This window comes from Mus caroli, unplaced genomic scaffold (genome assembly GCF_978045245.1).
Source record: "Mus caroli unplaced genomic scaffold, Mus_caroli_1 scaffold_9, whole genome shotgun sequence".
NCBI lineage: Eukaryota > Metazoa > Chordata > Mammalia > Rodentia > Muridae > Mus > Mus caroli.
In genome coordinates, this window is record NW_028227264.1 from 48,126,359 (window position 1) to 48,151,477 (window position 25,119).

The 25,119-nt window shown below is 38.1% G+C and overlaps 1 protein-coding gene across 3 annotated transcripts in view; it reads right to left on the bottom strand.

Moving 5' to 3' along the window:
* Positions 1-25,119, bottom strand: part of Grik2 (glutamate ionotropic receptor kainate type subunit 2) — a 700,738-nt gene that overhangs the window by 670,971 nt on the left and 4,648 nt on the right. For all 3 annotated transcript variants that reach the window (XM_021173658.3, XM_029482440.2, XM_021173659.3), the window contains exon 2: positions 23,990-24,390. In XM_021173658.3, coding sequence (XP_021029317.1) covers positions 23,990-24,104 — 115 coding nt within the window. In that variant the 5' untranslated portion in view covers positions 24,105-24,390. The remainder of the gene's footprint in view (positions 1-23,989; positions 24,391-25,119) is intronic.

Below are 25,119 nucleotides of genomic sequence, written 5' to 3' on the forward strand. Positions count from 1 at the left end.
GTGTATATAAGTATACATGGATTGTACCCTACAGAAGCTTTGCAATTTTATGAGGTCCCATTTGTCAATTCTCAATCCTACAGCACAAGCCATTGCTGTTTTGTTCAAGGAATATTTCCCCTGTGCCCATATATCTTCGAGGCTTTTCCCCACATTCTCCTCGATAAGTTTCAGTGTGTCTGGTTTTATGTGGAATTCCTTGATCCACTTAGACTTGAGCTTTGTACAAGGAGATAAGAATGGATCAATTCGCATTCTTCTACATGATAGCCACCAGCTGTACCAGCACCATTTGCTGAAAGTGCTGTCTTTTTTCCACTCGATGGTTTTAGCTCCTTTGTCAAAGATCAAGTGACCATATGTGTATGGGTTCATTTCTGGGTCTTCAATTCTATTACATTGATCTACTTGTCTGTCACTGTACCAGTACCATGGAGTTTTTATCACAATTGCTCTGTAGTACAGCTTGAGGTCAGGGATGGTGATTCCACCAGAGGTTCTTTTATTGTTGAGAAGAGTTTCTGCTATCCTGGGTTTTTTGTTATTCCAGATGAATTTGCAAAATGCCCTTTCTACCTCCATGTGCATGGGAGATCTTTCCATCTTTTGAGATCTTCTTCAATTTCTTTCTTCTGAGACTTGAAGTTCTTATCATACAGATCTTTCACTTCCTTAGTTAGAGTCACATCCAAGTATTTTATATTATTTGTGGCTATTGATAAGGCTGTTGTTTCCCTAATTTCTTTCTCACCCTGTTTATCCTTTGTGTAGAGAAATGCCACTGATTTGTTTGTGTTAGTTTTATATCCACCTACTGCACAAAGCTGTTTATCCGATTTAGAAGTTCCCTGGTGGAATTTTTAGGGTCACTTATATATACTATCATACAATCTGCAAACAGTGATATTTTGACTTCTTCCTTTCCAATTTGTATCCCCTTGATCTCCTATTGTTGTCTAATTTCTCTGGCTAGAACTTCAAGTACTATATTGAATAGGTAAGAAGAAAGTGGGCAGCCCTGTCTTGTCCCTGAGTTTAGTGAGATTGCTTCAAGTTTCTCTCCATTACCACCACATCATATATGCATGAGTGATGATGCCAATTCTCTCCCTGCCTTTTTCTCTTCTTTTTTCACTCCTCTCTTTGTTTTCTCCAAATATCTGCAATCTCCACAAGTATCTATTTCCTCTTCCATTTCAACATCCTTGTTAACAATCAGTGGGATTGTTACCTATATCTGGATAACCTTACCCAGGTTTGTATTTACTAATGCATGAACATAAAACAGACATAGCACACATTATACAATAACATATAATACAGAGTTTTTGTGACTGTTGAGCAAAAATATTGAACAAAAATTATATTATTTATATTTTATTTCCCACTTATCTCAATGGACAATTAATTTTGGAAATTCTTCCAACTCATTTGATGTAATCCTAATACTTTCATTATGATGTGATATATTTTGTGAATATACTATAATGTGTTCTTTGAGTATCTCGTAATGAAATTTATTTTTTGCTCCAACAAACACAAGTGAAACAAAATGTTCATTCACTTATGTCTTCAGAGATAGTAATTCTATTTCCATGAGATAGGATCTAGTAAGTATATTGCTTGTGTGTATATATAATTATTTTTGATAGATACTGACAGATTGCTTTCTAAAGAGCTTATATTGCTTCATATTTCCATGCAGAATATATGAAAGCACTCTTTGCCCTACTCTGCAGACAGTCATGGATCTGATAACTCTTTCAGACAGGCTAATGAGTGAGAAATGATATATTGCTTGTTTTCAATTGCCTTTCTCTGGCTGTTAGGAAACTTTATGGATATTTTTATATGTACATTGAACAAATGCTGTGAAAAAATGAGGAAAAAATTCACTTCTTTTCTGTCTTTAAAGAATACCCTCCTAATGTGTATTAATTTTTTCCTTTTACTTCTTTTTATTAGATATTTTCTTTATTTACATTTCAGATGTTATCCCCTTTCCTAGTTTCCTCTCTGAAAATCCCCTATGCTACCCAACTCCTGTTTCCTGGCCCTGGCATTCCCCTATACCGGGGCATAGTACCTTCACAAGACCAAGGGTCTCTCTTCCCCTTGATGACCAACTAGGCTATCCTATGTTACATATGTACCTAGAAACAGGAGTCCCACCAGGTGTTTTCTTTTATTGGTGATTTAGTCCCAGGGAGCTCTAGGGGTACTGATTAGTTCATATTGGTTTTCCTCCTATAGGGCTGCAAACACCTTCAGCTCCTTGGGTATTTTCTCTAGCTCCTTCTTGCTCTACTATGTGTATTGCAGCCTTATTTATAATAGTCAGAAGCTGGAAAGAACCTGATGTCCCACAACAGAGGAATGGATACAGAAAATATGGTACATTTACACAATGGAGTAGTATACATCTATTAAAAACAATGAATTTATGAAATTCTTAGACAAATGGATGGATCTGGAGGATATCATCTTGAGTGAGGTAACCCAATCACAAAAGAACACACATTATATGCCCTCACCAATAAGTGCATATTAGCCCAGAATCTCAGAATACCCAAGATACAATTTGCAAAATACATGAAACTCAAGAAGAAGGAAGACCAAAGTGTGGTCACTTTTCCCCTTCTTAGAATTGGGAACAAAACACCCATGGAAGGAGTTACAGAGACAAAGTTTGGAGCAGAGACTGAAGGAATGACCATCCAGAGACTGCCCCACCTGGGGATTTATTCCCCCCCCTCAAAAAAAAACACCAAAACTAGACACTATTGCAGATGCCAACAAGATTTTGCTGACAGGAGCCTGATACAGCTGTCTCCTGTGAGGCTCTGCCAGTGCCTAGCAAATACAGAAGTGGATGCTCAAAGTTATCCATCAGACTGAGCACAGGATTCCAATTAAATGAGCTAGAGAATGTATCCAAGGAGGTGAAGGTTTTTTTTTTCCTTTTCTTAATGGCGTTAGTAACCACCTTTAACTCACTCCTTACCCTCCAGTCAAATTCTTATGTAAGTAAACAAGAGGGAGATCATGTCTGTTACTGTAAACTGAGCAAACTAATCAGTACTGGTATAATCAATACAACCATTAATTTACTAACTCGTTTTTCACCCCTAACAACATTATACAAACATTTGTCCTTATACCAACAGATACCAACAGATGGGTGTAATCTTCACCCATCATCAAGGAAACTTCTCTTTGCAACAGATGGAGACTACTACAGAAAACTCTAACCAATTAAAATACACAGTTGTGAAGCCCAGTCCTAATAGATACATCTACAAACCACTCCTGTATGCAAGGCTCAGGGAACATTATAGAGAAGGAGGCAGAAAGATTGTATGAGCCAGAGTATCAGGGAGTTTGTTTTCAGAGTTTATCTCCTAGTAATATCAGAAGCTACACCCATAAAGCCTCACCAATAGGACTTTATACATTTTAAAACTGAATAATATTCTACTATGTATATATGCTATATTTTTGTCACCTGTCTATTTCCAAATTTTGTCTATTTGAAATAATGCTGCAATGAACATGAAAATATAAGTATCCCTTAGAGATCCTGATTTTAATACCTTTGAATGATTTGTCAGAAACAAGATTGGTAACTATAATGGGTTAAGGTACAACATATACAAGGAACACCTACAACTCAACAGGAAGAATAATAATTTTACTTTAGCATTGTAATGTGGACAATGAATAGACAGTTCTCCAAAGAATACATAGAAGTGGCCAATGTACATTAAAAAAAGATTTTTTTCAACTTTATATATCAATAAGAAAATACAAATTAAAACTACAATGCGATACCACCTCACACATAGCAGATTATTATTTTAAATGTTTTTAAATCATACTAAAGATATGGGAAAATTGTAAACATCATATACTGTTGCTGGATTGTAAAATGACATGTCTAGGAAAGAAAATGGTTGAGGACTCATAAAATCCCATCTACTTTCCACAATCCTGCATGGCAACTTTGTAAATGAAAGAACACTGAGGCCATGTGAATGTTTGTGTGAGTTACTGTAAGAAATCTGTAAAAAAAAAAAAAAAAAAAAAATCTCACAGTAAAAAAAAAAAAATGCAGAGAAAGTGAACAGAGAATTCTAAATGATGTCTATATATGTTTACTCATAACTGTTTTACTTGGTTGACATTGAGTTACTTGAGGAAAACATTTATATGGCATCAAAATTATGTCATTTGATTTTTTAATGGTAAAAAATATTGGTGAGGAAAGGATTAAGTTTGTATTAAAAATGACTTCTATTCAAGTGTGGGAGTAGAAGAAACAGGAAAGCCTATGAATATACTCAGTGAAATTTTTAACTTGAAGTATTTCTCTAAAAGGTCTGAACAAGAAGGGAGGACTTCATCAGGTGGGTCATAAAACTGCTCAACATTGTAGAATCACAGCTGTAATGATGCTCAATTTAGCTTCCCTAAGGAGGGGATTCTGGCCGCAGCCTTTGTTAAGTGCTGTAATGTGTACAGAATAAAATGAATTATTCATGTAATACTTGAGCATACTCTGGGAATTTCTGAAGGACTTCAGGAGGAAAAAAATACGATTTGTCTTTCAAGCAATGAGAAGTATCTGGATCCTGGATTCAAGTAAATAATACCACCCAAGGGCAGTCTGCATTGACTACATAACCTTTAGAATCCCCCCACACGCACACACACACATTAAAGCAGAGGAAATCTAACTCAATCACTGGAATAGAAGCCTCTGCTGATTATTTGAACACTGCTGAATTCTTAGAAATGGGGCATCTACTCTTAATCCCTGACATGCGTTTGAGTTGCCTTTTACTAAGTTTCCAATTACTGCTATTTGTATGTGCGAGTCATTTCTCCTGAAGCAAGGCTAGAATTACACCTGGAAATGTAATTTAAATTGAATATAATAATATAGGCAACCTTTTTCATGTCATAAAAGGTGTTATCTGTATTAAAAGGATAAATTGTTACAAAGTACCCTTCCTCTTTCTGTATATATTCAGATTCTAATGCCATTATAAATATTCTGCCAGTTTCTCAACTTAAACCAGTATTGGGGAGGATATCTAAATGAGAATCAGTACTCATTTCCTTGAATTTTTGTTAAATTCCTATTTTTACGAGACCATTCAACAGAAGATTTCTTTTAGAGACAGTGACTCAGTAATGATTTAGAAACAGTTAGGCTTTGTTCACGCTACAGGATGCGTGCTTAAATGTTGGTTTGAGAAATGTTGTCTAGAAAGAATTTAAAAATATGAACCTATGATCATCAAGACTTCAAAAATAATGCTTAGAGTTCCTCAAATTTTCAAGAATTGTGAGCTTTGCTGAATGCAAGAGTATTAAGAACATCTCAGGTGTTTTTTTTTCCTTTAGGAGTAATAAGGGAATAATCAACATAAGTTAAAGGACATAACTCCCCTTCATACCCATTGAACCCTGTTGCCATGACTTCCTTCAAGGACTAAACTCCACTGTAACCCCTGGACTACAAAAAGCAATAGCAGCAGCCACCCCATACTAAATGCCTTATAAAATGAAGAAAGTTTAAGAATGAAGTCTGTTCTGAATCCTTGCCATCTGCCAAACAAATGGAGCTCATTGGTACAGAAAGTAGCAGCAGTTGGGTAGCTAGCTGATCGAACCAGATGGTAGAGGCTGACCAAACCTCATTTCAGTACTCTAATTGTAGTGTTCTTAGACATGGACTTGCTCCTCTTTATTATTCCAGCATGTTCCTGAGGCGAACAGAACTCAATGGGAATAGAATGATGGAGCACAAAGGAAGGAAGAACAAAAAGCATGCATGTGATGACACTAGCACCTGAGCACTTTCTCTATTTTATCCAAAAGCCAGAATATGTGCATAGAGAAAAGCAGAGAACAGTGGCTCCACAGCCAGAGAAAACTACTGATATTCCGAGTCTGATAACTTACCAAAAGAGAAATATGAAGTGAACCCCTGCCTTCCTGAAGTCTTAGTTTCCTCGCTCTCTAAATTGACAAAAAAGCAATCGCTTTGAATGTTAGTTGAAATAATGTTTTAAAACTCCATAGTATCTGGCTTGTGAGATACTTCAGAAAGTATAATCATCACCATTATTAAATTTATCATCAGTGTTATCATTTTGATACTGGCCTATGCTCTAGAGATCAAATAATGCATACACATCTATGTATTTTCTGCATGAAAGAAGTAAACCATAATTGGAAAGGGGTTTATTTGGGATTTATTTGTAAAGGTCTCTCATATTGCTAAGGGTGATAATCTTGCTACATGGACTAAGATGTAGGCAACATTTATTCTTGTTGCAGCAGAGATTCTATAAAACCTCAAAACCAAACAGTAGTGAAGTGCAATAAAGTTCAACTAAAATGAAATGAAAAGAGCACAGGACAGTATCAAAACTCTAAAACAACTTCCAAGGTCTTGAGATTTGGGACATTTGGAGGAAGTTACCTTTCTCAACTTTGATTTCCTTGGATGTAAAATGAAGCTAATTGCAACTACTTTTGCACAGTTATGATATAAAAAATTAAATACTGCACAAATGTTATTTGATTATACAATAAAGCAGTGTATGTTGTAATGACACTCTTTTATTGTCCTCCTAATTCACCAAACCAGCCATATCTGTGTGTTGATTTAGGGCCTAAAATATGGTCTCTGCAGCTGCTGCAGCCATACTTGTATGTCATCAGAGAGTGTCCAAGTGCCCAACCTGGCTCTGCACTAGCCTGTATGCCACTGTTGAATTAAGCTACTGACTTACAAAAGAGGGAAAGAGCAAGGCTCGGAAAGGATGATGTTGGGCATAAGTAAGTGAGAAGCAGAGTAAAGGAAGGTGGAGGCAACCAAGGAATAGATGAAGACAGGGCATGTGCCTACCTTAAGAAAGACAAAAAATGGTCTTTATATAGCTGTGTCCTCTGAGGCTATGACAGTACCTGGCAAATACAGAAGTGGCTGGTCACAGTCATCTATTGGATGAAACATAGGGTCCCCAATGAAGGAGCTAGACAAAGTACCCAAGGAGCTAAAGGGGTTTGCAGCCCTATAGGAGGAACAACAATATAAACTAACCAGTAACCAGAGCTCCCTGGAACTAAACCACCAATCAAAGAAAACACGTGGTGGGACTCCTGTCTCTAGGTACATATGTAGCAGAGGATGGCCTAGTCAGCCATTAATGGGAGGAGAGGGACTTGGTCTTATGAAGATTCTATACCCCAGTATAGGGGAATGCCAGGGCCAAGAAGCAGGAGTGGGTGGGTTAGGGAGCAGGGAGAGGGGGAGAGGATAGGGGATTTTCAGAAAGGAAACTAGGAAAGGGGATAGCATTTGAGATGTAAATGAGGAAAATATCTAATAAAAATATATTTTAAAAAAATAAAGATGAAAAAGTCAAGGCAATGTATTTGTTTACCAGAATGAATAAGAAAATATAAGTCAAAGAGAATCAGTGTAAAATACATAAATATTTTCATCTTTCCTGCCCTGGATACAGCTATCTAACATTTACCTCTGTTCCTAAACTCTAGGTAAGTCATATGGGCATGCAAATGTTTTTTAAAAAAATGGCATACTTAATAAATTCTGGAAAAGTTTTTAAATCTCCTTATCACATCATTCTGACTCTGTTGCTGGAATTCTCAACTAAAGGAAGGGAAATGGAGTTTAGCGTGAGTTAAGGAGATCAATTCCTTTTGGCTTCATAAATATCATTTTGCAAATGCTTTTGAAAATGGGTCTTCCCACTTAATTGATGTTGAGCATAGAATTCTGTCATAATGCTTTAGAGAAGTAGGAACAAATAGATTAATTGCTGAAAAAGGATTCTCACTAAGAATAAACTGGTACTCGTACTAGCTTCTATCACCTGCACCATTATTAACCTCAAAGGAAGTCCAACTATCCCAAAGCAGCTCTTAGATAGACCAAGTGAGCAGATATGATATGACCAATCCTGAAGAAAGGAACTGAAAAAATAAGATAATCATTTGCAAAGCATAGAGTCTTATAATTCTATAGAGTAATATTTTTAATCATGGATCCTCAAATCTAAGATTTTGCAAATGTCAGTGGAAGGAGCAATCTTCACTGCATCCCTCCATGCATAATCTAGTAGCATCCATAAAAGGGCCGTTACACTCTGTACATATCAGTTTGTAAAAACGGATCATTTATCTACAACAAAAGTACCCCTGCACATCTGTGGAAATTCTCGGCTTATTTTAGGATGGATAATAGAAGGAGAAACATGTTGTAAACTATTGCCTATTACCTCCAGAATCACTCCAGCAATACCAAATCCAAGTAGCACAGAAAAATCCTCATGCACTATGCAATTCAGCTGCAGCTCATCACTGCCAATATAATTACAGGTGCCTGCCTGCCTTCCTCCTCTCAGATCTGTGGATAAAAGCCCAAGGCTGAATTTGTATCTCAGCTGCACAGAAGCTGAAGCTGGTAGTCAATAAACACATAGAACAGAACCTGACAGGCAGGCTGCTCTTGCAGAATACAGAGCTACTTGCTGTTCAAAAGCTCCTTCAACCCCAAATTTTCAGAAGCGCAAAAAAAAAAAAAAAAAAAAAAAAAAAAAAGAAAGAAAGAAAAAGAAAAAAAGAAATAAAGGAAAAGAAAAAAAGAGGGAATTTAGATTTTTTTCCAAAAAGAAGAGATTTTATTTTGTATAATACTAGAACAAACACATACGCCAGTGATGATTAATTTTATTTCTCAAGAAAGAGCTGTTACTCAAGGTTTGAGTAATTTGTCTCAAAGTGATAGAACTGGTCCCAGCAGCACAATTTTCTAGCCACACTTTCTGAGGCTTTTCTAGCTTCTGAAAAAGTAGATTGCTGACAGTTGTGCGTTCTCTAATTTGAAAATGTTTCTGGAGAGCTAATACATGGGACAATAATCGAGGGAGAATTCTGTTGTTCTATGACTTAAGAGAGGATACAGTGTTTAAATTCATTATATTTGTGTACCAGAAAATCAGGAAATACTAAGCTTGAAAGAAAACTGAAAGGATTAAAAGAATTCCTAATAAATATAGAGGAGTGGGCATTCAGAAGGCACAGTGTGCCTAGCAACATCTCCCAAGAATTACTGCCTTATTGAAATAGAAAGAAAAACATCTGTGCTGAGATTGTAGATTCTACAGGAACTACATGTAAATTCACCTTCTTTCACATGATCAGGTTGGCCATGGCAGCTCTATTGTATTCACACTGAATGCACTTCTGTGGGCAAACTGAGACCTTGGTTGCAATCTCCTTTCCGCAATTGTAAGTACTCGTCTGTCTCAAACACTGAATCCATACATTGCATATTGTGTCACTTTACTAGACACTTGTGAAGCTTCAATACCCCCAACTTTTAAAAATAAAATCTCAAGTTAATTGAACAAATAGATTCTCTATTTAAAAGAAGAATTCCTAAAGGAGGGGGTGGGGGAAGAACTGAGTAAACTCACCAAGCAAGAAACCCTGAGGAATTACCCATTTCAAAATGTTAATTGTTATGTGGAAGTGGCTTTTGAAGTTCAATTTAATTTCCTGGAAACCTCAAACAACTCTATTTCCCTACAGAAAATAATTAAGCATCAAGGATAATAGTGTGATTAGCAAGTAAGCATGGAATTTGCTCAGCAAATCAGAAATGGAAGATTCCTGTTCACAGGACCATACCACTCCTTGCCCCATCATATCAAAGCCAACATTAAGCAAGAATGGAGAAGTAGGCTGCATGCCAAAGGAGCAGTCTGGCATACACTTGGATTACAGACATTGCTTTATCTGCCTCATAAAAGGATTCTATCTCTTCTTCAGTGGTGGAGAGACTCTGATATCTATATGTCACAATTTATGTCCCCACAAAAAGCCTTGTCTCTTGGTATCTGACATGGCCTGAAGGTTCATGTATTTAGGGCTTGACTGCCACCATATGGGCTTTTGGAAAGTGGCTGTATCCTGACATCTCTGGTGTAATCAATGGATTAATCTCTTGGTAGTTTCATGAATTTGTGACATTACTGAGAAGTTGTGAAGATCAGGAGTTGAGATTTAGGTGAAAGGTGTGGGTCTTTGTGAGTCTCTCTCTCTCTCTCTCTCTCTCTCTCTCTCTCTCTCTCTCTCTCTCTCTCTCCCCCCTCTCTCTCCCCTCTCTCTGCTGCACCTTTCTATGAAGCCAAACAATGGGCATGTGCTCTACTATGCTCAATCTCCTACAATGCTCATTCTCCCATGATGTACTTCTTTTTTTTTTTTAATATTTTTATTACATATTTTCCTCAATTACATTTCCAATACTATCCCAAAAGTCCCCCATAGCACCCCCCACTTCCATACCCACCCATTCCCATTCTTTTGGCCCTGGCATTCCCCTATTTGATAAACGCATGAAACTCAAGAAGAATGAAGACCATGATGTACTTCTTATCCACAAGTACATGGAAATAGGGCCAGAATACCTTGGACAAAATTTTCTGCAACTACACACCAAAATCACATTTAAGAAAATGTTTGAAATTTGTTTCTCTCAGGTATTTCTCACTGCAACAACAACAAAACATAGAGTAGCACACACACACACACAGACACACACACACACACACACACACACACACACACCACAATACCAGGAATGAGGTCATGAAGTTATTATCCTTGACAATGTAATTCAGAAGCATTTAGAAATAGTTTGGGGGATGAATTTAGGAAAGAGTGAAGAAGGCAGTAAGAGAAACCCAGAATACTGATTTTAAAAAAATTATGAATAGTATGTTACTCTGACAAAAGTTACTTAAGGGAGCAAGGGTTTACTCTTAGCTCACAGTTTTCTGTAACATTTCATCATAGTAGGAAACTCACAATGACAGGAGTTTGAGGGACATAATAACAGAAAATCCTTAATGAGCCACATAAAGGAATGAATATATGAATTCAGTACAGCTCCCATCTATACTTATATAGTCTATGATGCTAACCACAAAATGCACTATGGTAGGACTTTCCTCCTCAATTAATGTAATCAAGACAACTGCCCTCAGGCATGCTCACAGATCCATCTCTTAATCGATTCTAGATCTTGTCATGTTAACAATTATGCTACCTATCATAGCTGGTGAGCAACACCTTCAGGAGATTTCAGGAAGGAATGAGGGTCCTATGGGTATTGTACCAGAGACCATGTAAGTTATAAACTGTCAAATAAGCTATTTACATTTTATCCATCCCCTAAGATGGAATGAATGAATAAACTGTAAGAAAATTAATTAATTAATTTGGCAAAGAAAATTTCCAGAAAGTTCACCCTTCAGGCTGTTACATAGTTATTACAATCTGTTTTTATAGTGCTAAGAGTGAGAATCAAAAGCTGAAAGCATTTCAGAAATATGAAACTTTGCAGTGTGATTAAATTGCCCAGTATAAAGTCATGACAAAGGACAATACTATTGATCAAAAAATTAAAACAACTGCAGAAAGCCAAGCACTGGAATACTTTGCTGTGAGAAAAGAGCAAAAATGCTTTGAGGATACCCCAAGAATCAATGACCAACCTATCACACTGCCAAGGATGAAAGTGTAGGCACATTCGAAAACCTCTTACAAGAGAGCACTGCTGCACAGGGCCTCTCTTGAGTTGCCCGGAGGTAGTCAAGTGTGCAAATGGATACTGCCATCTCATGAGCTGTCACTGGAGAGCTTATCAGTATTTATGTGATGCTGACTTTGGAAACATATAGAGTGCAAGTGTTAAGGGATCATAAGAGTCCCATTCAGACTGCAAGGAAAAGCCTTAAGAGGCCAGGAATTACATAGCAGTATCAGTTTCCAATGGATGCACCTTCTATGGAGGCAATGGACAGTACTATATGAGCGAGCTAAATATGAAATAGAAACCCCAAGATGTGAAAGATGTTAGAGAAACCAGCTGCCTGCCAAGAACAGGCCAAGGAGCAAAGGTTGGGGGGAGGTAAAAGTCAAGGCTACACATCGTATGAGGCTGCCCCATTGTAGTGTCTGACATCACTTATTTAGTCAAATGTTTTTAAATGAATTGTTGAAAATATGAAACAATAAAATCTAAGTTGAAATGTTGATTGCTTGAACAAACTCAAGTATGAAATCATATGTGTATGTATCTAACAGTATAATTTCTAAGTACTAAAGAATAAATGTCTCCAAATATAAATAAACATTGTTAAATTATATTAAAGCAAATGTCTAAGGTAAAAGTTAGCAAGTGGTTATTACAAGCTTCTTTTGTGGAAAGTTGAAAAGAAAAATGTCTCACAACCATACATCATCTTAGACAATATTTATAAAACAACATCTTTTTAGGATTCCTTTGGACTATGGGGTGATATGTATAAATGTTCTTTATGCTCAGGTTTAAAGGATGAGTTGTCCCTTCAGAGACTTGCTGACAGACCAACACTATCTTCTATGAGTGATATAATATCCAATCCCCAGCTGTTTTCTGACAAGTGTCCTCATTATTTTGCATAACTTAGATGTAACTATCAACTGTCAACCCAACCTGCCAATTATAAATACAGGAAAACTTATTTAAAAATTATAAAAATCCACCTAATTCAGAAAATTATTTACCTACCTAGAAAGGTTTGTCTTGTTAAGCATAGTTACTTAGAGGGAACAAGAAAAGAAGAAAGGAAAGGCCTATGCCATAAAGCTATGAGATTTGTAGAAAATACTGAGAAATAAATTCAACCAGAAATGTAAAAAAAATAACACTACAAATTCTCAAGTACTGTAGGAAAGAAACTAAAGAAAAAAAATAGGAAAAATGTCACAAGTCCATGAAAAAGTTAAGTCATCTTCAACCACAGAAACCTCATCATTGGCATCAGGATTTAAAGTATTTATCCTCTTCCAATTCTGATATGAGAAAAATATGGAGAATTATTCACCCAAGAAAATTGTCTTCTCAGTGCTTGCATTTATGTGGCAGCACACCTGTCTAAAAATCTAGCATTTGAAGAAAACAAAACTTAGACCAGATCTTAAAATGATATTAATGTGGAATTAAAAGAAGACAAAGAATTTGAAAAGAACCAGAGATGAGTGAAACAGATAAAAAAAATCTAGACCTAGCTTAAAATTGCTTATATTTTTTATAATATTAGAATTTAGTCTATTTCTACTTTCATGTAAAAAAAACAAAAAGGAACTCATGACTGCCTCTGACATTTTTGAAAACCAATCATTTAAAAACTCAATGGCTATTATATAATTGTGGCACATCACTTTAATCCTGTCACTTGAGAGGCTGGTGAATCTCCAAGTTAGAGGCCAGCCTGATGTACCTAGTGACCTAATGAGATATGGGACACTCAAGCCTACTTAGTGAGACCTTGTCTCAGAAAAGAAGAAACCATAAGACAAATTAATTAATTAACAAATGTAAGTATTTGCAACAGTCAGAAAACTTTTCTAATAAAAATCTGTTATAAATGCTTTAAATAAACATATAATTTTCTATATATAACATCATATGTAGTTCATTTTATTTTCCAAATGATCTACTTATTCCATGTGGTATAATTTTTGAGAGAATTTGGCTGCTTATCACTCATTTCTTCTTAACAGCCTCTATGCTCATTCCTCAAGAATCAATCACCTCTTTAAATAGATAAATAATAGTACCTCAGAGTAGTCGTAGGAAGCAAAGTCTTAGGACCATGCCAGTCTCTTCACCTTAAAGAAGAGTCCTGAAATGTTGCCTAAGACAACTCCTTGTTGAAGTACTCACCAAAACCATAAAACAGGTCCTCTTGACCATCTCAAACAATTTTGCATATTAGAATGTTTGAAACTTTCTCGATTCATTATAAATGGCCAAAACACAGTCACTAGCACACTTTGAGCACTGAATAAAACTACTTTGTCACGTACCACAGAGAAACAAACATTAAACCATGGACAAAAGCAAGCACAGCCTTTCAGAAATAGTCTGTGTGTATAGGTTCTTGTGAAGAAATAGAAAGCCTTAAGCTACCTGTATCAGCATGAATTATTTGATTATTCTTTTGTTTTGATTCCTACTTATATTCTGGATATTGAGAAGAACAATTAAAGTGCTGATAGAAAAGAAGCAGAAACTATGGACCTTCTCTTCCATAAAACTAATCAACCAGAAAGAAATTGGTTCTGTTACTCAAGAAAGCATTTTCTGGTTGTTTGTAATAGATTCTGGTGCATTCCAAAAAGGCTATCAAGAGTAATTTAAAGCATTAGATTACCTTAATGTTTAGACACAGTTTTAAGAAATTGAGCAAAAAGTTCATGAGTGATAGCAAACAGTAGATTATTCCACATATACATACTAAATCACCAACATAACTTCAATTAGAATAAAACTTTACAGACAAAAATGTGAAGGTCTATGAATTTTTCTGTTAATTCCAACACCCTTGAAGCTTAACAGATGGAAAGTAATAAACATTCTCCAGAAAGGAGATTTAATTATACCTCCTAATTTATGACTACCATAAGATTAGAACCTACACTATTAAACTCACAATACAAGCTCTTGAGTTCATGTATAATTATAACCATTTCACGGAAATATTTTAAATTTGATTTTAAATATTTAACTAATTTTTAAGAATTGACACAAATTATATTCATAATGATGTATATAATCATTAATTACACAAAGAGATATAAGCTGGATGTTTCACATACTAGAGCTGTCTTAGACCAAGGCATAAAATACTTAGAATTCCCTGCAGATAATTTACTATATCCTTAAAGAAGGAAATAATACTTGTAAGTTGTCTTTCAATGCACTTTCCTTCAGACTAACTAATATTCTTCCTAGCTTAACCACCTCATCTTGTAACCGACTAAATGAAACAGCCCTTACTTCATGTCAGAATTTTGCTCCATAAGAACCTTCATGATGGGTTGTTTTCTGTGCTAATGTGAATGAAGCACAGGGTACCCAGACATTTGGTCAAACATTCTGGAACTGGCTATGATGATGCCTCTTTATAAGGTTCACTTTTTAATAATAATGAGGAAAGCAGATAGCTCTCCCTAAGTAGCTCCTCTTTCTCCAGGGATCATGACTAATGCAATCTGCAGTCTCATATGAAGAATGTTTTTTCAGTATTGGAGTTTAAATCCCTTGAGTACACTAGGTAGGTAAGTACTCTACCACTGATACATATCCCAGTCACCTAGTTTGTTAAAGATTTCAGTGATAAAAATACAAGAATGGGTCCTTCATTCATTTCAGCAGAATATTCAAAAGTCCATCTTTGCTAGGAACATGACAAAAGAAAAAAACATATCACTTGGCAGCGTGTTGCCTCAGTTTTAGTGGCTTTCCAGGATCTACACAGGTGTTCAAACCATATAACCCAGATAGTAAAGCACTACACAATCAGAGTGGTATTTATGTCACCATAGAGCCTGTCTATTAACTCTCATGAAGTTTTCCTTTTAATTCATATCTAAGTTCTTCCATTTTAATTCTTCCTCAGTTTTTCATCCTCTTCCATATATGTGTTTGTCAGGCCCCAACAAAAGTCTCATTTACTGTAAAAATGCAAAAGCAAAATAACTTCCTTCTAAGGAGACTCTGATATACTTACCATGTTAATGGCATGTAATATTCATATCCCTTTTCTCTTTAATTTTACAGCAACAAATCAGTCTTTGAATCCTAGTTCTTAACTGCCTGACCCTGTTTGTTGAATGAATAGATGTGACAAAAACTTTAAGCACAGGGAAAAGGAAGGCAAGCACAGTATGAAGAGAGCTACAAAATTAATAACCTGTAAGAATGTTCTGTGAAAGAAAAGATGGGGAAAAAAAGAACACAAATGTCAAGGGAGCTAAAGCAATCCATTCTTTTCCCTTGGAACTGATGCAAAGCAAAGGGAGGCAGAGATTACACTGAGAGAATGACATAATACAGGAAACACATCACGAGCCCAGCCTAAAATCTGCCAGACCACAAGCAGGCTGCTTAACTGTCCCAGTGGATTCATCCCTAAATTTAGACCACTAGTATTGGTCTCTGAAGTCTACTCAGTTCATGTAATTTAGGGTCCTACAGTTTTCATTTATCCTGAAAATCCCTGTTTCATTTCTTCATTCTAGGGAAGAAAGGGCCCAAATATGTGAGGAGCTGATATATTGTTCATACAAAGGCAGATGATTTAGTAAGTAAAAAAGAAAGATCAAAAAAGCCGACATCCCAGGAACTAAATGTCTATGAATGAGCTAGAACTTCAAAAGTAGAAGTTTTCTTCACTATCTGCTTTGTTTATTTTACAGTTTATAGCAAGAAATATCCCCAGAGCATAGAAGATAGACAAGCTAGAGTTGGAAATGGAAAATAGAGGCAATGCCTTCCAAATGCTCCCCTAATTCAATGAAGGGAAGGTAACCAACGGATTTAAAAGAAGGTTGGAAAATGTAAAACATTTTTTTGTTTGTTTTTAATGATTGGTAAAAATATGTCAATATAACATCATTAACAGCGTATTTAAAATAATCACATATGCTCAAAGATTTTCACTAAAAAAATTGTTTTAAAAAGACAAATTTGCAAAACACTGAGGTATGTAGCAATAAATCCAGAAATTGTGTCATTTACTTTCTGTCCTTTGTCAGCCACCAGTTGCTATCAGTGCGAAACACTCAGTATTCCCCTAGCCACCCAGTATCCATTGTAACTGAGCATCTCGGTCACATACTGAACTGATAAATCTAACAAACTCATCCTAACTACACAGTATAATCCAGAATATGCTCATCTTAAAACAAGGCCATGGGAGACAGCAAACAAGACAACTTAGTCAAAAAGAATGACTGATAAAATTACATGCACCAGTAAGGCACACATCTGAAAGACAAAACCTCAGAGAATTTTTCAGATTTTCACCCGTGGTCCCACTGGCTAGGAAACTAGCTCTCTACAAAATATAGAAGAGACTGTTCTGTTTTAATTGGAGAATAAATGGTTTACATTGATCAATAAAAATAACACAAGACCAAAATTTTATTTGAACACCACCATCACTGAGAAAATCTTCAATGTTCAAATAGAAAGCTAAAATAAAATCTAAAAAGTAAAACATTTCAGGAAGGTTTTATGAGTCCTCCCTAAGCACTTACTCAGATTGCTAAAATTGATTTTTATCAGATTAGCTAATTGTTTGGTGTAATAGATGTGAGCCAAAAGGCAAATAAGCTTCTCTGTTTATATATCAGTGAGAAGACCAAGTGAGCCTTAGGAAGCCTGAATAATAAATAGGAAGTAGGCTGGGGGAAAAAAAGCTGGTGACTTTGGGGATCCATCCTATCTGCTAATGGTTTTATTTTACCTAATTCAGATTTTTCAAAACAATTTCCAAGACTGCATACAATTAAAATGTTGGATAGTTACAAACAGCAATTGAGGTTTCTACATTTCTCTGGGTATATCCAAGGAATTGGCAACCTCAAGTAGGCAATTCCAGGTAACATGAGACTGGTGCAATGAATGAGCCCATAAGAGGCTAACAGACACAATCTAGATTTTTGTCTTGGGACTCACCACACCTGAGAATTTCCAATGCAAAACAAGAAGTTGTTCCTGTAGAACTGGAGTGGGCCAGAGAAAACTTTCGTGACTAAGGTGTTAAACAGATTGCAAATGTTGCCGTAAGACCAATGTCAATATCTCAAAGAGAGCACAAAAGGGACCAATATCTGTTACTGTTACTGTCATGAAACTACAGAAAGAAAAGATTCCTTTGCTATCTATAGTCTCCCTACCATAAGCAAGGTTGGTTTTTAACAAAACAAACAAACAGTGACCACATCAAAACTAGCAAAGAGAAGTCAAGCCTGTTTGCTTGCCTCATTTTATTTTACAACAAAGGAATGATTTATCCTGGAAACTTACCCTTTATGTGCTCTATATACTCAAAGAATTTGAAATGCTCTTTGATTTTGGAGATGAGTGAGACCTGTAATTCCATTTATTAAGTCAACTCTTAAAAATATTTCTTTATTGAAACTTGGTCCTAAACCTAGGTTCACAGTACACGAAGAAGATCTAAGGAAGACTTATTTAACCTACATTAAATCTTGATAATGCATTAATGAGTCTTTTAAAGGGATAATTTTAATTCCCCAATCTTCAACCATAAAGACTATATAGTGCTAATCTGCCTTGCCCTTTCAATTAAACTTGTTAAGGGCTTTCTATTTAGTCAGCACCATGAATGGGCCATTAAAATTCTTGTTCGGTAAGAGTTGTGCTCAGTGCTCTGTTGTTTTAAATTCCATTAAATCCAAATGGTCTTTATCGCCCCATGACCACTGTGACTTCAATCAGCCAATTTAATTACCTTACACAATTGTCAGCAGAAGCAGCAAAGAAAAACAGGAAGCCGTGTGATGTTATCAGATGTAAGTCTACCTCTCCCTTGTTTAATCTAGAGTCTTCAATATGCATCTACTTCCTTCCTTTTGGAAGACTTTTGACCTTCCCTTTTCTGCTAAGATTGAGACTTTAATATTCATTCATTAGAAGTGTACTTCTAATACTTGGATAAGTGGACTACAAAATGAAAACCCTTAGAAAACAAAAGTCAACTACTCAAATATAAAGCATGCAACAATTATATCCCAACACATGCTACCATGATAGCAAAAAGATCTGTGTACCTCAAGGAGTATGCATGCAGCAGAAATGTTTTAAGTCTAATACATTTCAAAGACAGTAGACTATATTGGACTCCTTGTGTAAAAATGGGTATTATATTTTTTGAGAAATGTATAGAAATGAGGCTACAGGAGCAGAGTAAATCCTCAATCCAGCAATTCATTTATCTATGTAAATGTGAGGTTTTAACCACAAATGAGAAAACCATTTTATCAGAAATTACGATAACTAAATACCATAAAAGACCACATTATCTTATCAGAGACAATACCTTATAATCTGGGAGCTATTAAAAAACTGATAATCTATGCCACATCCTCATTCATCTATACCAATGATTCTGAACCTGTTGGTTGTGACCTCTTTGGCAAACCTCTATCCTTAAAAATATTTACAATTCCTAATAGTAGCAAAATTACAATTATGAAGTAGCAATGAAAATAATTTTATGGTTGTGGGTCACCACAACATGAAGAAGTGTATTAAAGGGCTGCATCATTAGTGAGGTTGAGGAGTACCAGCCTATAGCATTTTCCCCTTCCTGTGAAGCAATTGGCATTAACATTCCTAGCAGAATAAATGTTGAAACAGTGTCATTTGAGCACTGGGGACTGAACACACTTGTGCTGATCACTTAAAATGAACCAAAAAGCCAAACTTCTCTGAAGAAATGCCCATTGATAAATAAACGTGTTCACTTCTTAACGACAACCTTACAAAGCCAGAAAACACATTGCGTTCCACGTGACTGGGTGGAGAGCTATTTCTAGAGGACGGAAAGATCATTTTTCAAAGTCATTTTTCTGAAATGATCGTGCCTCCCTTGATGGATCATATCAAGTTATTCTTTGAGGCTTTAAAACTAAGCCAGAACGGATCAGAAAAACGGATCTTTATAAAAAGTCGTGCCTGTTGTTGGTGATCCTTGCAAAGATTTCCCTCTCCTGCCATCCAGAGCTCAGATGAGCAAATTTTATCTTTTGCAGAGATACTGGCTGCTATCACTCCCATCTCCTCTCTCAAGAGTCAGTCCTCAAGCTCCCAGACATAAGGCCACTCCTCCTTCCCTCCCACTTTACCTCCCAAAGGAAGAAAAATCTCTTTCAAAGAACTTGTGGAAAGTGGCAGCTTCCCAGCTCCCAGTCACTGCACTCAGTTCCTCGATGGTGAAGTACATCTGTCACAAAGCATTGTCTCTGGGAGCACATGAGGTTTTTCCACAAGAACCGGCTTTGTTCCTTCCGGTGTGTGTTTTAGTGGACTGTCCCTGGTCTCCTGTCTTCTCCTAGGGCTTGTGCTTTAGGTATACAAAGGTGGAGCTGCAGCGGACTGAGGTATAGTGCCCAGAAAAATACCAGCGCATCTGGCAAAGAAGACCTAAACTAGAAAACTTTTGAACAAAACCATTCTGCCAACTGGCTTAAAGAAAAATAAAAGGTCAAAAGAAAATGTAGTAAAAACTGTGACAGCATTTCCTAGGAGCATGGAAAAGGAAGGTCTAAAAGGTACTGTTCGGTTTCAAAGTTTTGGTTAATGTCTGTGCTCCCGGTGCCCTAAATTGCAATTGAGATTAAGACTTTGAATAATAATCGGACCTCAAGATCAGAGATAGTAATCCTTTGGGCGGTGATGCCAATAAAGAGGATGCTCAAACAAGCCACACAGCCCAGAGTACGGAGGCTAACCAGAGCAGAAATGAAGCCTGTTTGCAATTTGTGCGTTCGTAGGGAGTGGGGGTGGGGTGGGGGAACACTGCAGAGCAGAGCAGAAGCATCCAAAAGAAGACCAGCTGAAGAAATGTCTTAGGCAATGCTGTTGCTCCTGAGTCTCATTCTAAGGGCAACACCCACTTGGGCATCTCCTTGGACCACTTTCAGATGCAGCTGAATAAGAACAAAGATGTCTCATTTCCATATGGCTAGGCACTGGAGTGTGGCAAGGTCTGGAGAAACGCCTGGAGGCAGTGGTGGGCTTTGAACCCAACAGGAAAGGTTGCAGATGTCTGACCTGACCTGGGCTGTGGGCCTGACTTTCTGGAGCACAATTTACCCCTGGAAAACAATTTTGCCCTCCACCACAACCCACCCCACACCCACTGAAGAAGCCCAGTTGTTTCTCAAAATCCGAGGTGGTGAAACTGAGACTCAAGACAAAAGGCCTCTAATTCCACTAGCCAATAGGTAACATGTAGCCAACACTTGAGTAGACTTTCTTACTAACCCATGTGGCCTTACAGCTTTGGGAATGTGCCCAAGGGTCTGTGCTGCAAAGTAAATTGCCTAGCAGCTACTTTCAGAGTGCACAACCTGCCCAAAGTCTGGCCTGGGGTAAGAAAAGGGGGCCATGCAGCTGCAAAGTTTTCTTGAGTATCTGAGCTTCACTGTAGCCTAGACTCAGATTGCATCAACATTCCCACCACGCCCATCACAAGCCCCGCCCACACCTCCCCTCCCCAGAGAGGAAAAGCCACAGGGAGAGGAAAAGCCACAGGGAGAAAGAGAGTGAGAGGATGGCCTAGAGAAGGCAGAAGTTAATAGGCAGGGAAAGGAAGAAACTCCGGGGTCAGAGACACCCTGGGATGTGGGAAAGCCTAGCTTACCAGAAGGTGAAAGGAAGAGAAAGGGTAGATCTATTGGCTTCGGGGAGAATACCACATAGTTTATGAGGGTGAATTTTCATCATCATTTGAGGGGAAGAAGAGGTGGGATGGCTTCAAGCCAGCTTCATGGTTGCCATAGCACCAGAAGCCTGGCAGCCCCAAGCCTTTCTCCAGGATAGACTGTTGAGCCTCACTCTAGGCTGCCTGTTGGGAGACACCTGAGGCAAGGCTGTGGCTTTCACCCACACCCAGCTGTCCACCACAGCCAAGGACAGCTGCTCAACAATTTTAATGCTTTCCTCCCAGGGCAGGAGGGCATAAATGTCTGAACTTTATAGAATGAAAGTTTAAAATAAACATTTTTAAGAGGTGCTTATAGCCATTTAATGAACCATCCAATCCACTCAGTACATTTTTACCCCAGTATAAAATAAAACTCCCACCACGGCATGAAAATAGTCTCAACAGGCAAATGTTCCAGTGATTACAACTGTTCACAAACATTCCTGGCAAGTCAGGTCAGATTTAGAGAAAATGGATCTCCAAGTGGAAGACATTTGATGCTAATGTAGAAAACAAAACAAACAAGCAAACAAAAACAGATCATCTACTAAGTAGGATGTTTGTCGAGGGTGTCAAGGGACTGGTGAGGAGATCTTTGCCTAGTGTCCTGTTTCTTAAGAACATTCTTAGAGTTTGTCTAGAAAAAAGTGTGTGTGTGAGTGTGTGTGTGTGTGTGTGTGTGTGTGTGTGTGCGCGCGCTTGCGCGCATGTGCGAGCATGTGTTCTTTGGAAAGCTGCTACACTGCCACAGATGCCAAGATTTCTTTTTAATATGAAGATATGAAATGATCAGCAAATGTAACAATCTAATGATTCAGCAATTATTGTGCTTCAAGACCAGAGCAGCAATAATTAAATCTTGAGAGTATTAGTGGCAGTTTTCAGATACCACTTCCCCCAATCACGTACATTCTTACTGATACACAGAAGAAGATATACAAGATCACTTATGTACTTTGAATCACTCAAAATAATGTGTGTGTTGGAGAGAAGAGTTAAAATTCCATAGTGTAGTACTTCCCATATTAGTGGCCAAATTGCTGTAGCACACATACTTCACACACAGTTCCCAGGAATATAAGGACTTCTTTAATCCTGTCTAAAGAAGCAAGCATTCCTGTGGATGCTTGTTGCTAAGAGCAACATGCTTAAGTACCATCTAAAGGCAGAAGAAAGCAGGAAAATACTCCAGGTAGAATCTAGCTATATTCTATTGTCTCTTGTTATTACCAGTCATATTACCTTTTCATATACATGGAAGAACATTCCTATTTTATTTCCACAAAGGTTGGGGGTGACAGTGAATTTTATCACTAAAGAAAGATCACTTGGGAAAAAATAAGAGATACTGCAAGTGTTACAGAAGGGGCAGGCAACCTCTGCTATACATCAAACAGAATGACTTAATGTGTCTAATTTTATTTCGAAGACGCATACTCTGTATTACATGCTTCCTACCCTCTCTGGCTTAAATTCCCTTAGAACTGACAGAGGCAGCACAGAGTGGGAGCTTCTGCCCTGTTGACTCTTTCCCAATGCCCCTCTTTAGGGAACTTCCCCTAATGAGTTCTGTTCTTACTAAATATCCCAGTTGGTCATCCTGAGCAGCCAAGCATTTCCTACACTTCAATTCCTTCAAGCAAACCACAGGACCAGGGAATATACTGGAAACTCACGTTTAGATTTTCCTTCAAGGGAAAAAGAAGCCCATATTCTTGGGAAAGCTATAAATCCTTCTCAAATGTGACTATCTGGGGTCTTTTATCCATGTCAGAGTGAAACAAAGATGCACTTAGACCCACACACTCAACACCCCTCCTCCTCCTGCCTCCAGTTACTAGGTTCCTTATTTATTAAGCCCCGACTCTGTGCGGGGGCGGGGCGGGGGGGGGCGGAGAGCTGTGAAAGAACTCAGCAAGTTAAAAAACAAAACAAACAAGAAACCTGTCATGATTGCGCTATTTCGCTGCGCGCTGAGTGACACCTTCCCGTTACTAATAAAGCCTGAAATTATACAACAATATTTCTTAAAGCTCTGCATATCAGAAAGACTATCGAGGAGTGGGGGGGAAATAGATTAAACTGACCAATAAGCTTCTCTTACAAAAGAAAGCAAACCGACTGGTGCCTTAGGGTTCCAAGTGAGGACCTGGGCAGGTCCCGGCAGAAGCGGACACATGCAACTCAGGGAAGAGTTACCAGACATTAACTCTTCGGTAGCACAAGCTGCAGATTTGCCAGCCCTAGATCTCCTTTTGGTTCAGACCGCGGCACCCAGACAGCTGGAGGTTCCCAGGGAGACCAAAGCAGCCTAGGCTGGTCGGGGCCCCCCATCACTGCTATACCCGTGGCGGGCTACAGTGAGGTGATGCTTCCAGCTAGTAGTACCACGCACTGGCACCTCCTTCACCCTCCCGAGACCCAAAATAAAATGAAGATAGAGAGGATAAATGAAAGCAGGGGGCGGTCTTTAAAACCCGGGAGGGAGCGGGTCTGGAAGTGGAAAGCCCACGCCAGGCAGAGCGACCGCCTGTTTACATCCGGCGCCTCTGAGCCTACACCAGGCGACTGTGAGATGCGGGGAATCTTACCGAATCTTAACACATGTGTGGTTCCTTGCGAATATCCGATCCACAACAAGCAGAGCAGGACTTTAATGGAGCGACTGAAGACTAGATTACTTAGAACTGGGGAAATAATCTTCATGATGTTTCTGTGCCTGCGCGCGCGGCACCCACTTCCCCGATCTAGCGTTAGGCTCCGGGCTTGGACGAGAAGGAGGATGCGTGGAATAGTGGCCGCAAACACAATCACGGCATGGTCACAGAAAGAGGAAGGAGTCTCCGCTTCCCAAACCCATTAGCAGTCGCTGCATGTTCTTCACTCACTGCGCCAAGGAGCAAGCTTCCACTGCAAGGGATGGTGGGACATCCATGTTAGTCTGGGAGCATCCGGGAAAAATCCAGCAAGCACAATGTCCAGCCGCGCGAGCCTGGGAGAGCACAAGAAGAGGAAAATCAAAAGGAAGTCCAGCCCTGCAAGGACTAGGTATCTAAAGCCAGCCACAGTCCCAACACAAAGGGAGCTTTGCTAGCAAGGGTTTCACCAGGCCCTTATTCCACTGCACTGCTGCACAGCTTCTGACGTTAGGCCAAGATAAAGTGAGAAAAATTGAGATAGCTGCTTCCTGCCACTGAGCTTCCCAATATATATTATGCAACCGTTCTGATAGCCCGCCTTGAGTAGCAAAGAAGGAAGATTTATTACATGATTCGGTGAAAATTGCTTTGATTTTTAGTAAGAGCCTACAGAAGTGCCTGGTGTATGCAAACAGACTTCATACAATCAGCAGATTAATTTTAATAATTGACTAGCTAAGTCAAAGTCACTTTGCCTAGGAGTTGTATTTCAAAAAAGAAAATGCTCTAAAACAGAGGACTGTGCTGTCAATCTAACTTGAGGTTCAGCTGCGGAAGAGTTGTACTTTTAAATGTTGAGTAGAAAAGAATAAATACACAGTGGGATGCAATTGGAGAGAGAGCGGAATGTGGTCTTTAAATTTGAGTGGAACATTTCTTGATTAGTGAAGAAAAATTTCTCCTGGTGGATTTTTAGGGGGGAATGAGGGAATATCTCACCTAAGACAATCTTATACTAGGCAATGGTGTTTTAGCTGCAGTAACATATTCCAAAGGCTTTGAGCTCACATTTTCTCCTTTTT